The 17,923-nt window shown below is 33.8% G+C and overlaps 2 protein-coding genes and 1 long non-coding RNA gene across 13 annotated transcripts in view; 1 reads left to right on the forward strand and 2 right to left on the reverse strand.

The window, feature by feature from the left end:
* The window catches only part of LOC123878122 (hemicentin-1), a 507,061-nt gene that overhangs the window by 182,762 nt on the left and 306,376 nt on the right, over positions 1-17,923 (reverse strand). The window lies entirely within an intron of this gene.
* LOC123878136 lies at positions 9,137-9,990 on the reverse strand. Its single transcript, XR_006798760.1, has 2 exons — positions 9,806-9,990; positions 9,137-9,614 (listed from the first exon to the last, which is right to left on the reverse strand). It is a non-coding gene; the product is annotated as an uncharacterized LOC123878136 (long non-coding RNA).
* LOC123878132 lies at positions 10,657-13,887 on the forward strand. Its single transcript, XM_045925227.1, has 2 exons — positions 10,657-10,971; positions 11,939-13,887. Coding segments are annotated over exons 1-2 (570 nt in total). The 5' UTR covers positions 10,657-10,969; the 3' UTR covers positions 12,507-13,887.

Raw genomic sequence — 17,923 nt, forward strand, 5'->3', positions numbered from 1 at the left:
ATGAGCGGCATAAGCAGTGGGCCGAAGCCCGTTTGACCCGATAAATTCATAAACTGACCAAGGTTGCCGAGATGCTAAAAGGGGAAAATGTATAAACATATTAAAGGTGGAGACACATTGCACTGTTTCAAAACAGGCCAATCAAACCAGTGAACTCAAAGTTTTCTCATGAATCTGGTGAAAAAATTGAATGAAAAAAACATCAATTATGTTATATCCATACTAATATTATAAATGCGAAAGTGTGTCTGTCTGTCTGTCTGTCAGCTACCTTTTCACGGCCCAACAGTTTAACCGATTCTGAGTAAATTTGGTACAGGGTTAGCTTATATCTTGAGGACGGACATAGGCTACATTTTATCCTGGAAAATCAAACAGTTCCCACGGGATCTTTAAAAACCTAAATCCACGCGGACAAAGTCGCGGTCATCCTCTAGTTATATACGAGTATCCTAATATTATAAATGTGAAGCGTCTGTCTGTCTTCTGGCCTATCACGACCCATTATTTTGAGTGATTTTGACAAAATTTAGTACAGAGTTAGCTTGCATCCCGGGGAAGGACTCAGACTACTTTTACAACGAGTTTTCACGCCTTTTAAATAACTAAATTCACATGGACAAAATTGCGATCACCATTCTTCTTCACTTCTCTCATCTGCATCTTGAAGACGGGTATAGACAGACTCCTTTTGTTTCGGAAAACAAAAAGTTCCCACGGGATTTTTGAAACCTAAATCCACGCTAAGTCATGGGTTTCATCTAGTACACGCACTACAAAATGGCGATTTCTCAGTTGAATGCATGGGAAGCCGTGCTTTAATCATGTTTTAACACTACTTTTCTTGTTGGTTCTTTTTGTTTACGCTTTGGTCCAAAATATACGAATACTTATTTATTTATTTATACATAGTAAATACTAAAAAAAACATCACATCACATCACATTAATATTATAAAGGCGAAAGTTTGTATGTGTGTGTGTGTGTGTGTGTGTGTGTGTGTGTATGTTTGTTACTCCTTCACGCAAAAACTACTGGACGGATTTGGCTGAAATTCGGAATGGAGATAGATAATATCCTGGATTAGCACATAGGCTACTTTTTATGCCAGAAAACCAAAGAGTTCCCACGGGATTTCGTAAAACCTAAATCCACGCGGACGAAGTCGCGGGCGTCAGCTAGTTCATGATAAATCAAACGCCAAAACAAGACAACGTAATTTATATACTTTATACGTTATACATTGTATTTAGAAATTGGTGCCTGTAATCAGTGTAATGTGAGTCCGCCTTAATCCCACGGGGTTCTCACGACCGGAACAACATAAAAAGCAAACGTGACCAACAATGCCACAGAGTAATGTATGCGCAGAGGAAATTTTTACGAATTCAAAGGATTTTTCTTTTGCTAAAGAATTTTAACTGTCCAGAATCGGGCGTTCGCGGCTCGTTGAGTTAGAAATTTGGTTTAAATTCCTTAATTTCGAAGGTATTTAGTACTTTTTTTGCTGGTTAGCCGGTAATCGTGATTGTGGAAACGGTTTGTTTTTGTATTAAATTGAACTTATAATGTATTAAGAGAAAATCGGCAGTTTTTAGGGTATTTCGTACCTCAAAAAGAAAAACGGAACCTTTTTAGGATCACTTTGTTGTCTGTCTGTCCATCCATCCGTCCATCAAGAAAACCTATAGAGTACTTCCTAATGATCTAGAATCATAAAGTTTGGCAGGTTAAAATAGGTCTTATAGCACAAGTAAAGGAATAAATCTGAAAACTGTGAATTTGTGGTTACATCATTCAAAAAAAAATGAGTTTCAATTTTCAAAGTAAGATAAGAACTATACCATGTGGGGCATCGTATGAAAGGGCTTTACTTATACATCCTAAAACAGATTTTTTATTTATTTTTATGCATAATAAATTTTGCTTTATCGTGCAAAATGTCAGAAAAAAATACCCGAGTACGGAACTCTCGGTGCGCGAGTCTAACTCGCACTTGGCCAGTTTTTTATGCTTTTTAAAATTCCTTATCTCAAAAAAAAGAAACTTATAAGATCACTTCATTGTCTGTCTGTCGTATCTGTCAAGAAACTTATAGGGTAGGTACTTCTTCTTGAACTATAATCATGAAATTTGGCAGATAGTAGGTCTTATAGCACACAAAAGGGGAATATATTTTAATTCTTTCAAGTATGGTCATAAGTTAAAAGCTCTTTGCAATATGAGTAGGGTAGAACCTCTATCCAAACGTAGTCTACGCCCCTTGGGACAGATCTGATATAACTCCGTATGAAGATTTATGCGTTGCCCTTTATCTTGTCTTGTTGTACGCGTGTATACGTGTAAACGTATGGAAAAGGTATTTTTTCCAAAATAAAATGGAGCCTCAGGCATTCGGAGCACGTGCCCATACTTTTCCTCAACTGCGTCATACAGGATGATGTGTTTTCTTGAAGATTTTCAACGGTAAAATCATAAATGTTAGCCTTTTAATCTTAACTTCGTTCTTTCTTCATGTTATTGTTTTCAGTATTTAATCAGAGTTTACTTACTTACTGTCCTCACCTACAGTGCTGAAACGTGGAAACTGCCAAACGGCCTTGTCCACAAATTCAAAGTTGCTCAGCGAGCTATGGAGAGGGCTATGTTAGGAGTTTCTCTGAGGGATAAGATCCGACATGAGGAGATCCGCAGAAGAACCAAGGTTACTCACATAGCCCAAATTATTAGCAAGCTGACGTGGCAGTGGCCATGCCTGTCGTAGAAGCAATGGCCATTGGAGCTGGAGAGTCCTTGAGTGGGATCGCAAGCGTAGTGTGGGATGCCCTCCAGCACGATGGGCCGACGATATAATGCTGGCGGGAAGTAGCTGGATGAGGAAGGCTGAGGACCGGGTGTAGTGGCGCTCTTAGGTAAGGCCTATGTCCAACAGTGGACGTCCACAGGCTGATGATGATGAACTTCATCATTACCAAGCGAGAGACTCCACTGCTGGACATAGGTTTCTTATAGGGACCTCCACAAGCCACGGTCTTCCACCACCTGAATCCATCGGCTCTAAGCGACTTTTTTTCACTTAGAGAGGGGTCTTTCAATGCTTTTCAGTGCAAGGTCGCCATTCAAGCAGTTTGGAACCCCAAGGTCTGTCAGTTTTTCAAACTATGTGCCATGCCCATTGCTACTTCAGCGTTGCAGCCTGTTGAACTATGTCGGTTACTCTGGTTCTCCTACAGATTTCCTCATTTCTCATTAGCAAAATTCCAAATATATCTCTTGCCATCGCTGAGCTTTCTTATGAAGCTCATAGTTAGTGACTATGTCTTAAATTGTACTATAACTGTGATTCTACTAAAAAAGTTCTACTAGAACTCTGAATTAACTTCTATTCATGACGTGACTGTACGAGAAACACTACTGTTATGTAGTAAGCCTGTTAGTTCATCCATGCGTGTATGCAAACATGTCCGCTACGCCGTAGCAATTGCCGTAGCTATGTGCTACGTAGTCATGCATGCGTGTCGCATACATACTCTTTTATGAATTATCTAAATTCAACACAAAAGAAGCAGTTTTGTGATTCAAATTAAAATAATGCACTTACTCACAATAATATTATTAGTGAATACTAGCTGATTTGCCCAGCTTCGCTTAGATAGAATTTCTTTAAATCCAGAAAGCTATGCAAAATCTCAAACTTTTAGACTCATCAGTCAATCAGGTTAACTCTTTTATACTTACTCTAACTTTTCAGAGTTATGTGCATTTTAAGAACATAAATATCGCTTAGTAATTATTTAGTACTAAGCAAACCGTGGCTTAGCGGTCGGCGCGTCCGCGTTGGGCGCGAACCCACAAGACGCCCGGTTCGAATCCTGCCGGTTCCAAAATTTTTAACCCCCCACCCAAAAAGAGGGGTGTTATAAGTTTGAAGTGTGTATTTGTGTATCTGTCTGTAGCAGCGTGGCTCCTAAACTAATGAACCGATTTTAATTTTTTTTTTTTTGTTTGAAAGGTGGCTTGATCGAGAGTGTTCTTAGCTATAATCCAAGAAAATCAGTTCAGCCGTTTGGAAGTTATCAGCTCTTTTCTAGTTACTGTAACCTTCACTTGTCGGGGGTGTTATAAATTTTTAATTTAGGTACACTAATTGTTGATACATTTTATTTAAAGAATATTTAGAAATTTTCTTGAAGTGTAGTAGTAGATAAAAACACTATCATAAAATTCATACAAATATCGTTTGCTTTAACGGTGAAGGAAAACATCGGGAAGAAACCTGCATACCTTGGGAGTCCTCCATGATATTATCAGAGTATTAGAGTTATATGACTATTCTCAAAGGTATGTTAAGCCTATGAAATATCATCATTATACATCGATTGTACGATTCTAGATCAAGAAAATCCATACTAATATTATAAATGCGAATGTGTGTCTGTCTGTCTGTCTGTCTGTCTGCTACCTTTTCACGGCCCAACAGTTTAACCGATTCTGACGAAATTCGGTACAGGATTAGCTTATATCCCGGGGACGAACATAGGCTACTTTTTATCCCGGAAAATTAAACAGTTCCCACGGGATTCCCAAAGACCCATCCGCTTAACCGATTTTTATGAAATGTGGTACCGAGGTAGCTTGCGTCCCTGTGATTGACAACTTTTTATCCCGGAAAATCAAACAGTTCCCACGGGATCTTTAAGAACCTAAGTCCACGCGGACGAAGTCGCGGGCATCGTCTAGTAGTCGATAATAGTTATCGCTTCATTGTTGGCGGTGGGACAAGTGCCTTAGGTTGGGGTCCTTGGAATCTAAATAAAAATATAACGGTATATTTTCTAAAAGCGTTATAAATATTTTGATCAAAAGAGCTACTTCAACGCGTCCAAACTAACATCGTAATCGCATTTGGAAGCCATTTTTATTCCTTTTATAAAACCTTACCTCGGCCACTAAAATGGGGACTGATTTTCGACCCTTAAAATGGGCCACGCCACCTTTTATATGTGACAAGTATTATTGAAGTACGCCTTATTTGAGTATTTTATATGAAAAATAAGGTAAAGGAATAAATATGTAAAAACGTTGGCCCCGACTGACTGACTGATTGATCTATTCCGAACCAGTGGTAAATTATTTTGACGTTTCAAAAGCACTTGTAAAAGTCTACTTGAATAAAAATCTACTCTATTCTATTCTATTTAATTCAATTCAATTCAATTCTATTCTGTTCTATTCTGCTCTGCTCTGCTCTGCTCTGCTCTGCTCTGCTCTGCTCTGCTCTGCTCTGCTCTGCTCTGCTCTGCTCTGCTCTGCTCTGCTCTGCTCTGCTCTGCTCTGCTCTACTCTACTCTATTCTATCAACGAACAGCCGGGGGTTAGAAACCTGATTTTTAAACTATATTTATTTTATGATGAAAGCACTCACTAAGAAAGGATTTTTTTGAAAATTCCACTCCCAAGTAATATTGCAAAATTAAACCATCCCCAATAATGCCTTGCTCTTGTTACGTCTACTGTTAAAAGTTAAATAATACAATGTATAGTTAAAACTATCTTATGGGAATTTTGGGATACCGCGAAATATCAGTTCGCGGCGAACCACTAGTATTGTTTGTTTCATATAAAAATACTTCGTCACAAAAAAGAGTAACAAAAATACGAGCCATCTTCCCTCTAGAGACGAGCATTTTGATATTAACTCATATTGTGTATCATATTGCTATTGACACTTGAGCAATTTCGAGCCATATTAATTGTTGAAGATATATTGCAGTTTTAATTTTGAGGCACTCTATTGCTACTAGACGCTCGATTACTTACCTTGATTGCGATTCTTACCATGTTAGGTACTAGATTTTATTCTTTTCCCTGCCTTGTATTCTTCATTGCTGAGGGTTATGCCCCTTTCCTTTGGACCGATGCTCTGAAGAAGGTGGCGGGGAGCGGGTGGACGAGGAAGGCGGAGGACCGTGTTTGGTGGCGCGCTCTTGGAAAGTCCTATGTCCAACAGTAGAAGCAAGCAGGCTGATGAAATGGAATGGAATGACCCCTTTCAATAATAATAGAAGCTTTCTTTGTTGCCATCATTTCAGCCTGTGTTTCAGCTTATACACGGTGAAACTTTAATGGTCTTAGAACCGTGGCTAAGTGGATCGTGATAAACAGTACTATCTCTTCTTCTTACTACACTTTTGGAAAACCAGGCACTTTTTCACAGGCCGAATTTTCCCAAACAATAATTTCTCCATTCAACTTTTTTTTGAGACTAGGGTCAATTTAGATGGTCGAAATGGATAAAAGCAATTAAAAAATCTAAAACATCTATTTATTGCGCATGAAGTGCATCAATTTAAAGCTCTCATGATAACATTATATTATGAACAAACTATATCGGTTCGGAAAGCATCGGAAAGCAAATTGTACTGAGAAGAGCCGGCACAAAAATATGGATTCTGCCAAAGACAAAAAATACTTAATTGCCTACGAAACAAAATCAAAATCAAAAACTTATCAATATGCGTTTTTTAGGGTTCCGTACCTCAAAAGGAAAAGAGGAACCCTTGCAGGATCACTTTGTTGTCTGTCTGTCTGTCCGTCCGTCCGTCCGTTGTGTCAAGAAACCTATAGAGTACTTCCCGTTGACCTAGAATCATGAAAGGCAGTTAGGTAGGTCTTATAGCACAAGTACAGGAATAAATCTGTGAACCGCGAATTTGTGGTTACATCATTTTTATTAATCAAACACGTAACTTTTCTAAGGGATCCCTTTCATGAGCGAAGCCAAACTAAACTTATCAATATGGGTCAAAGTATAACCCAATAGTTCGTATAGTGATTTTGTATTTCATACGGTCAACATTATGTTTAATGTCCGTTTTATATTCCCATTATATGTCGTTTACGCAAAGCAGCCCACAAATGTGATAGCGAACGTAGTTTCTTAGTAAATCGCGGAGCTCTGTATTCGTATCGCGGATAGATATTTATTTAGGGTCGGTTTCAGGGGTGTGGTACAAGTTATAAGGTATGTGGTACAGGCTTAGCGGTGGCATTTTACATAATTTTTAGGGTTCCGTACCTCAAATGGAAAAACGGAACCCTTATAGGTTCACTTTGTTGTCTGTCTGTCCGTCCGTCCATCCGTTATGTCTGTCAAGAAACCTATAGGGTACTTCCCGTTGACCTAGAATCATGAAATTTGGTAGGTAGGTAGGTCTTATAGCACAAGTAAGTAGATAGGAATTGGCTTATCTGGATCAGGGATCATTCATTCATTCGAATGATCCCTAATCCAGATAATCCAATTCCTACATTTTGAATACCGAAAATGGTAGTATTCGAATGCTTGAATAGTGAATGATACCATATTTAAATACTGAATAATGGGTATATTTGAATACTTGAATACTGAATAATGGATATATTTGAATACTTGAATACTGAATAATGGATATATTTGAATACTTGAATACTGTATAATGGATATAATCGAGTACTTGAATACTGATACTTCATCGAATGGATGAATACTGAATAGATACTTCATTCGAATGCATGCATACTGAATAGTTACTTCATTCGAATGAATGAAAACTGAATAGATACTTCATTCGAATGCATGAATATTGAATAGATACTACATTCGAATGCATGAATACTGAATAGATACTTCATTCGAATGCATGAATACTGAATAGATACTTCATTCGAATGCATGAATACTGAATAGATACTTCATTCGAATGCATGAATACTGAATAGATACTTCATTCAAATGGATGAATACTGAATAGATACTTCATTCGAATGCATGAATGCTGAATAGATACTTCATTCGAATGCATGAATACTGAATAGATACTTCATTCAAATGGATGAATACTGAATAGATACTTCATTCGAATGCATGAATACTGAATAGATACTTCATTCGAATGCATGAATACTGAATAGATACTTCATTCAAATGGATGAATACTGAATAGATACTTCATTCGAATGCATGAATGCTGAATAGATACTTCATTCAAATGGATGAATACTGAATAGATATTTTATTCGAATGCATGATGCTGAATAGTTTCTTCATTCGAATGCATGAATACTGAATAGATACTTCATTTGAATGCATGAATACTGAATAGATACTTCATTCAAATGGATGAATACTGATAGATACTTCATTCGAATGCATGAATACTGAATAGATACTTCATTCGAATGCATGAATACTGAATAGATACTTTATTCAAATGGGTGAATACTGAATAGATACTTCATTCAAATAGATGAATACTGGATAGATACTTCATTCGAATGCATGAATACTGAATTGATAAATCATTCGAATGCATAAATACTGAATAGCTACTTCACTCTGAATGCATGAATACTAATGACTATTAGAAGTACTGAACAATGGGTAATGTTGGAAAATATACTCGAGAGCATGAATACTGAATGTCTTCTAGGTTAGGTATATTTAAAATACTGTGTATTGCATATACTCTTATGCTAGACTATACACTTGTATACTAAAAATGTGAATTAATAAAGCGAATTATGAATATTTAGCTTATTCGCATTCATCTATTAAATCAACAAATTTCTGTTTTTCAACTCTTAATATTCGTGCCGATAGTTGTTGGCCATGATATCGAACTTTGAAATAAATACCTGAATTACTTTTATTTAAGGGTATTAAAATGGCATCGTATTGTTCGTATCCAATAATTTTAACTAAATGAAGACCGTGTAATCTTTTTTCAGTTATAATTATTTCTACACAATCTCCAATATTTAAAGACATGGTGACAATTTTCCTTATGAATAAATAAATAGTTCACTTTAGTCGCGTGTTATCATCCAATGTAATCTATTCAACTGATATAGAACAGAAAATTGTCTCTAATATAGAATATAGATAAAACTTTGATGGTGTTGGTGGTGATAGAAAATAAAACGTTTAATCATGTTGACCGTATGCCGTGTAATAAAAGACAATGCATTAATACAATGTAATGTGCAACTTAAGCAGTTTTAGGGCAAGCTGGTGTTACACCGAGCTTACAGTTGGAGACACACCGAGCCAACACTACAAGGCTTTAGTTTTATTTCCCTCAAAATGAAATTCAAGTTCAATAATAAAGTTTATTTATTTGCATTCGAATAAGTTTACATAATGATTGAGTAGACAATTTGTATCGTTAGTTATAAACAATAATTATTTACACAAAAACGCATTTCACTCTTATTTTTTAATCACTAGTAACATCAATGCAGGACATACTTCGTTGTATTTTCGTTATTAAACTGTGAGCTCCATTATAGATTTCATCGAAAAGTAAGTTATCGCTATCGACGACATATTGAACACAGACATTTGCATCACATTCACAAAACATAGTGTTTCGTAGTTTTGCCGCGTCATATATTTCCAATCTGATAACTTTGGCTCCATTATTAGGAACTTTTATGTATGAATACACAACATTGGCTTTTTTCTTTTTTAAAGTAGGAGGGATATCTAACCCATTATTTTCCCTTTGAAAATAATTACTAACACGTTGAGTAAGGGTCGTATTGGGTTGAAAGTTAAAAGGATCATTTGAATCCTGAAACAAATAAAAATACTATTATGAATGCTGAAATAAGTAACAATTTAGGTTTATGAAATATGCAATTTGAATATCAAACGAATCTAAGAGGTAGTTATGTTTATCAAATAAAAACAAAGTGATTACTAATAAAATTATTCAAATTTTAATACTTAATTATTATGTATAGTAAAAAAATTAGGTCTTACCGACATGTTGTAGATCACGTTTTGATGTCCAGTACAATGTAATGAATTTTCACAAGTTTTCACGTAACTTATATACTTTTTTTAAATTATCAATAAAGTTCAAAATCGCAGGTTTTATCATTCAAAGATCGTTCCTTAACTGGATGTGGAATGTGAAATACGAACCCTCTAGACATAGCGTCGCCGGCGCTGGCGCGCGTTGTTGTAGGGCCACATTCAGTTTGAAATATCATGGATTTGTCTTAGGTTGTATTCATGCAAAGAAGTTGGTTGCTATGTGATCGGGTAAAAAACGATTGAATAACGTTGCATGTTGTATTTTGTACCTACGCACGAACAAATCAACAGACAAACTATTCTTATTGTATCGTATAGCACGGTACAATATGCAAAGGTAATTAAGGTTGCTCAAACCTAGTCCATCCATTATAAACTCAATGTTTTAAATAATAATAGTTATAGTTATTGGAGAACACATAACTTACTCAATAAAATTTTTGTCCTACTTTAATCACTTAATGAATGGTAACCTATTCATCTCTAACATTGTAAGTAAGTGTTGCTTTGTTAGCAATAATATGATAAGTACATTAAGGCTCTTACACATTATCCCCCGACACTATAGTATACTTATTTTGTTCATTTGCTCCCCTCATAACTCATAAACAATGTTTTTTTAGAATAATAATTTAGCGTACCTATACTTACATGAAAATGTTAATAGGAAAGTGTGATCATGAAGAAGACAAGATTAAATAAAAATGAAAATTATTTATTCAGAATAGGTAACATGTTACGCTCACTGATATTCAAATTTTTTAATTTGTAAGATGACGTGATTGTGATAATTAATTACATACTTAAAACAAAAGCGATGAGGGTTCCAAACGCGCCCAAGTCTGAGAAGAGCCCACAACAAACTCAGCCTTTTAAGCCAGATTAAAAACCATCCTGCTTTATACTGAATTATTATTATTGTCAGATATTATCTGGTGAATCTCAGCATATTGATTTGTATCATCATTCATAATAGAGCGAGTGATAGTGTAAAGGGACCTTTACGGAAATTTCATGACAAATCATTTTTGCTTTATTTAAACAATCAAGCGAGATGTTAAAGCATCATTGTGTTATCCTGAAGCAAGGAATCTGGTGGATACTGAAATGTAAGTTAATATCATATTTATTCTTTATTTTTAATGGTTTTTTTCTCATCTTCGATATTATAATTTCGAGCAATCAAGGTACGTTCATGGGCACCTAAATTGAGAATACTTGCAGTATTCAATTGATTATAATAATAATAGTAAGTTATTTATGCGTATGTAACCTTGTCGGTCTAATGGTTAGCTGGGTTCGATTCCCGGATCTTACTGATACCTACATTAAGAATACTTCCAGTATTCAATTGATTGTTATAATAATACTGTTTTTATGTGTGTACATGTAACTTTGCCGGCCAAATGATTAGCTGACTTGAATAGTTCCCGGGTTCGATTCTCGGGTTTATTTTTGTTAATAATAATAATAATACTTATGTTATTTGTGTTTACGTAACCTTGTCGGGCAAATGGTTAACTGGCTTGAATATAGTCCTAGGTTCGATTCTCGGGTCCTACCGATACCTATCCTATATTACGATATCCTACCTATTAAGAATACTTCCAGTATTCGATTGATTTTGATAATAATATGTTTTATGTGTGTACATGTAACTTTGTCGGTCAAATGATTAGCTGGCTTGAATAGTCCCGAGTTCAATTCTCGGGTCCTACCGATACTCATATTAAGAATACTTCCAGTATTCGATTGATTTTGATAATAATATGTTTTTATGGTGTGACCATGTAACTTTGTCAGTCAAATGATTAGCTGGCTTGAATATAGTCCCGGGTTCGATTCTCGGGTCCTACTGACACTCATATTAAGAATACTTCCAGTATTCGATTGATTTTGATAATAATATGTTTTTATGGTGTGACCATGTAACTTTGTCGGTCAAATGATTAGCTGGCTTGAATAGTAAGCATTAAGTGTTATAAGATATTTTTGTCAAGTTTATATTAATACCTAGTCACATTTGAATACATACTTGCTAAATAATCTAATTTATGTTTTTTTTTTATATTACAGGTCACGACAGAGTGCTGAAACGTTGTTCCCATCAGAAGATGAGTCGCCGCAGCCTTCGCCGCAGCTTGAGCCTGAAAAGAAATCCAAGAAAAGGACACATGACAAATTAAAAACCGGTGAACCATCAAGTCCCACACCGACGCGTGTTGCGAAGAAATCAATGAAGTCCATCATCAATCCCATCGCACCGCCACCAAAAAAGATCACTGCATACGATCTTTTCGGCACAGATAGTGAAGATGATGAGACTGAAGAGACCTCTACACCTACAGCTGCGGGTAAAAAAATACAGCCTTTAGTTTCGTATTTAACAAGAAGACTGGCTAACGGTCATTCAAGACAATCTTTCGAGGATAAGACAGGAACGCACTTCATCGACCTGAAAGTGTACCGATGTGATGAGGTCGAAAATGTCCAGCCCGTAAATAGATGGCGTCATGCCATCATATGTGTTAAAAACCGCACGAATGAAGATACTGAGGCATGGCGCCACTTAACAAACTTCATCATTGCGACACGAAAAGAGTATAAAAAGTGCACTCCCACTTTTATCAGCAACTATTATTAGAAATTATTCCACTACGTCACACAATATTCTTTTGAAAAATTGTATTGTCACATATTTTATGAAATTAATAAACTTGTATAATGTTGTTGTTTTTTTTTACAGTCACCCCTGCACCAAAGCTAAGTCAGGTCAGCTTGGTGAGATGTGAAAATTGTCACGTTGATATACCTGAAAATAGATATCAATATCACTTAAGAACTAATTTACATAAGTCGAATTGTTTATTGAATACCAAATATAATAACATTGAAGTAATTTCAACAGCTTTCAAAAATAGAATAATAAGTTATAAATTAAGTCCTTTTGAGGAGTACCTCACACCCGAATCGTTCCTAATAGATAACGAGAAATATGTTATTAAAATTATAAACAACTCTTTGAAAAGATTTCAAAGTGTTAAATTAAACTTCGAGCTTTTTGTTTTCTTTTATCTCTCTAAAACAGGAGAAAAACAGCTGAAGTCATTTAACACAAAATATAGTATCATATCTAAAGGTACTGATGTTCATGAATTATATTTAAAAACAATTAATACGTTTGAAAAAAAAATATCTGAATTTCAACATCGCGAATCTGGCTGGACTTGCGAATCAATGAGTCATCTAGAAATAAACATAAATAAGTATTCTCCTTTCAGGGGTGGCTCTTACATAGCTCTTCCGAGTGTAGTTAAAAATACTAAAAGTTGCATAAATATACGCAACAATGACAATCATTGTTTTTTATGGTCTATAGTTGCTGCATTATTTCCACAAAATAATAATGTTTGTAGAACTAGTTCGTATCCACATTACTCAAAAGTACTAAATATAGATGGTAATATGTCATTTCCACCATCATATAAAGATATTAAAATGTTTGAGAAAATAAATGAACTGAGTATTAACGTTTATGGATTGGATAATAAACATAATGTAACTGGTCCTTTGTATATAACTACAGCAAGAAAAAGTAACCATATAAATTTGCTGTACATTCAGAGGAATGGTAAAGGTCATTACTGTTTAATAAAAAATCTTTTGAAGCTGGTAAAACGACAAGTAACTAATCACACAAGTAACATGTATTTGTGTGAGTTATGCTTACAGACTTTTACCAGTAAAACAAAATATACTTCTCACAATTGTAATGAAATATTGACTGAATTACCAGCGAAAAATAGTTATTTACAATTTAAAAACTATGAAAGGCAACAAAAAATTAATTTTATTATTTATGCTGACTTTGAAAGTATTCTAATGAAGTGTAACGAAAATAAATCTGAGAATACTCGATTATATGAAATGCACCAACCGTCTTGTTTTGGTTACTATATTTGCTGTTCTCATGAACCTAAATTAAATAAATATGTTACATACAAAGGATCAGATTGTGTGCAAGTATTTGTAAAATATTTAATAGATGATATTCAAGAAATCTATCGCATATTATCTAAGAAATTACCTATGACACCGTTAACATTGGAACAAGAAATTAGCTTTGAAAATGCTACAAATTGCTATATTTGTAATAATTTACTTCTTGATGATAAAGTACGTGATCATGACCATATCACTTCAGAGTACCGTGGCCCTGCACATTCTTATTGTAATTTAATAAATAGGGTGTGTTCATTCGTGCCTGTGGTTTTTCATAACTTGGCGGGCTATGATTGCCATCTTTTTATTACGGAGTTAGCAAAATACGACGGTTATTTTAAAATAATACCAAAATCGAAAGAGAAATATATTACTGTAACGAAAGTATTAAAAAATAAATATAGTTGTTCATTTCCTATTCAAATAAAATTTATAGATTCTTTTCAATTCCTCAATTCAAGCCTAGATGTATTATCTAAAAATTTACACGAAAAAGATTTTGTTAATTTATCCAGAGAATTTCAAAATAAAGACCAATTGAAGTTGCTACTTCAAAAAGGTGTTTACCCTTACGAGTATATGGATTCTATTGAAAAATATGAAGAAACTGCTCTTCCTTCAAAGGATTGTTTTTACAATAGTTTGAAAGGTGAACATATAAATGATGATGAATACAAACATGCTCAAAGTGTATGGAATCTATTTTCTATTAAATCCTTGAATGAATACACAGATTTATATCTAAAAACAGATGTATTTCTTCTTTGCGATATATTTGAAAATTTTAGAAATACTTGTTTACGACATTATAAACTTGATCCGGCTTATTATGTCACCGCTTCAAGTTTAACCTGGGATGCGATGTTATTATATACAGGTATCCGCTTAGAATTAATTAGTGACCTGGAGATATATGAATTTTTAGAAAAAGGAATACGTGGAGGATTAGCCCAGTGTTCTCTTCGTAACGCTGTAGCTAATAATAAATATCTGTCAGATTTCGATGATTCTCAACCATCAACTTACTTGATATACCTCGACTGCAATAACTTATATGGTTATGCAATGACTAAAAAGCTTCCTATATCTGACTTCCGACTGTTATCCACGACCGAAATTGATAACTTAGACATTGCAAACATATCAAATGAATCAGATTTTGGATATATTTTGGAAGTGGATTTAGCATATCCTGAGTACTTACATAATGCGCACAGTGATTTACCTTTTGCGGTAGAAAAATTCACTCCTCCGGGAGGTAAAAACCCAAAATTAATAGCAAATTTGTATGATAAATTTAAATATGTGATACATTACGTTCATTTAAAAGAATGCTTGAAGAATGGGCTTATTATACGAACAATTCATCGTGTTCTAACTTTTAGACAACAAAACTTTCTACAAAAATACATTGACTTAAATACTCGATTACGCCAAGCATCATCATCTGATTTTGAGAAGGATTTTTTCAAGCTTCTAAATAATGCTATATTTGGAAAAACTATTGAAAATAAGAGGAAACAGGTTAATATTAAGTTAGTAACCAAGTGGAATGATAACAACAATAAAACTAACAAACAGCTCAGTGCCGAAAAGTTGATTGCGAAACCTAATTTAAAAAATATTACAGTTTTCTCCGAAGACTTAGTTGCAATTCATCTGAGTCCGGAAAAAATAATACTTGACAGACCTATATATATCGGTTTCACGGTTCTGGAATATGCAAAACAACACTTATATAAATTTCACTATGACTTTATTAAAAACAAATATCGAAATAAAGTACGACTTTGTTATACTGACACAGATAGTCTTTTATATTTTATAAAAACCGAAGATTTTTATAAAGATATGAAAGATGAAATAACAAATTTTGACACTAGTAATTTTGATGTGAATAATTGCTGTAATATGCCTAGAGTTAATGCGAAAATTCCGGGTCTATTTAAAGATGAACTTGGAGGTGAAATCATCACTGAGTTCACTGGATTGAGAGCTAAGCTTTATTGTATTAACAGTAAAAAGATCCAAATTAAAAAGGCAAAAGGTGTATCTAAATCTGTAACAAAACGATTAAAGTTAAAACATTACAATAGCACTTTAAACAGCGACGTTAATTTCAAAAGTAAAATGAACATGATAAAATCGATTAAACATGTATTATATTCTCAAGAAGTAAATAAAGTAGTTTTGAATAAAACTGATGATAAAAGACAAATACTTTCAAACCAAATTGAAACCTTACCTTGGGGTCATTGCAAGACAATATTTTGAATTTTAAGATTTAAATGTAAAATTACAAATGTTAGAATTAAAAGGTTTATTACCATAATTTTATGCTATTCTGTGATTCCAGATTATATTAAGTATGATTGTTTAATATTTATACTTCGTATGATACTATTGACGAATCAATATATTATGAATAAGAGCACAATCACTTGTTTTATTTTGAGAATACTTATGGTTTATTTATAGACGGATTCAAATAAATAAATTATAGGTCCAAAATTATTTCTATATATTTTTATTTTTTAAGATGGAATACTGAAAGAGACAATGCTATAATTTAATTTTTTATCGTTTACCTATAAAAAGCATTGCACAAGATATATTAATCAAATGATACAATGAAATTGATTAAACAGGATCTTTCATTGGAAATAAATACTTTAGATAAGATACTCGAAAACAAGTTATGTGTAAAACATAGCGAACTGTTGCCAAATTCTATTCGTTGTATCATTTGCGGGCCATCTAATTGCGGGAAAACGAATGTTATGCTTAGTTTATTATTACATACAAATGGACTAAAGTTTAGAAATATATATCTTTATTCCAAAACAGCATTTCAACCAAAATACAAATTTTTGAGTGTTGTTCTCAAAAGCATTCCAGAAGTAAATTTTTTTGTTTTTGAAGACAATAACATTATTCATCCTAACGAAGCTTTATCAAACTCGATTATTATATTCGATGACGTTGTCTGTGAAGATCAAACCAACATACGTAATTATTTTGCCATGGGAAGACATAAGCAACTTGATTGTTTCTACTTGACACAAACGTACTCTAAGATTCCTAAACAATTGTTACGTGACAACGCGAATTTCCTAATTTTATTCAAGCAAGATGATGTCAATCTAAAACATATATTTGATGAGCATATTAATTCAGATATGTCTTGGTTTAAATTTAAAGATCTCTGTGCAATGGTGTGGAGGAAACCTTACGATTTTTTAGTTATTAATAAAGATTGTTCTATAAACAAAGGAAGATACAGAAAAGCATTCGACACTTTTATTAAATTTGACTAAGATTTCGTAAAACCTATTATACTTATATAATTATGAGGAGAAAAGAAGAAAGTCATAAATAAATATTACTCTATAGCTAGCACACGTAAATTTAGTGTTATGGATCAAAGTCTTAAACAACAATTAGTGCACTCAGTAAATTCTATAAGAAATAAATTAAAACATATACGTAATGCAGAGGATCAAACTAATTTGGTGCTGAATAGAATATTTAAACCTATAACCGAGCCGTTAAAGGTTTTAAACGATAAACCTAAACTTACAAATTTAAATAACAAGTTAAATAAAGGAACAAATGAACTTATGGGTTCTGAAAACACTATTCAAACAAAAAGTAAAGATAGTAAGAGTAATAAGTTAAATAATGAAGATTTAGAAATAAATTCAGAATATAATGAAGATAAAATTGATAGTGTTCATAAATCAAAACAGACAGATTTGGATGTGTCGTTACAGAAGGATGATATTATAGATATATATGACAGTATGGACATACCGTTCGGAATACGAAAGGAACAAGATAAAAATTTAATGATTGGAGATTCAGTTGTACGATTCACTAAAAATGAAAATGCTTTAACTGGGGATAAATCTATAATGATCAACATTGGCGGGCGTTCATATGAATTGACTCCTGGCCTTAAAGAACTATTGCTACGCAAGAAACCTAATTTATCAATTATCTTAGAGACAGATAAATTGGTTTACAAAGATATTTTACATCACACTAATGCACATAAGA

This window comes from Maniola jurtina, chromosome 25 (assembly GCF_905333055.1).
Source record: "Maniola jurtina chromosome 25, ilManJurt1.1, whole genome shotgun sequence".
Taxonomy (NCBI): Eukaryota; Metazoa; Arthropoda; class Insecta; order Lepidoptera; family Nymphalidae; genus Maniola; species Maniola jurtina.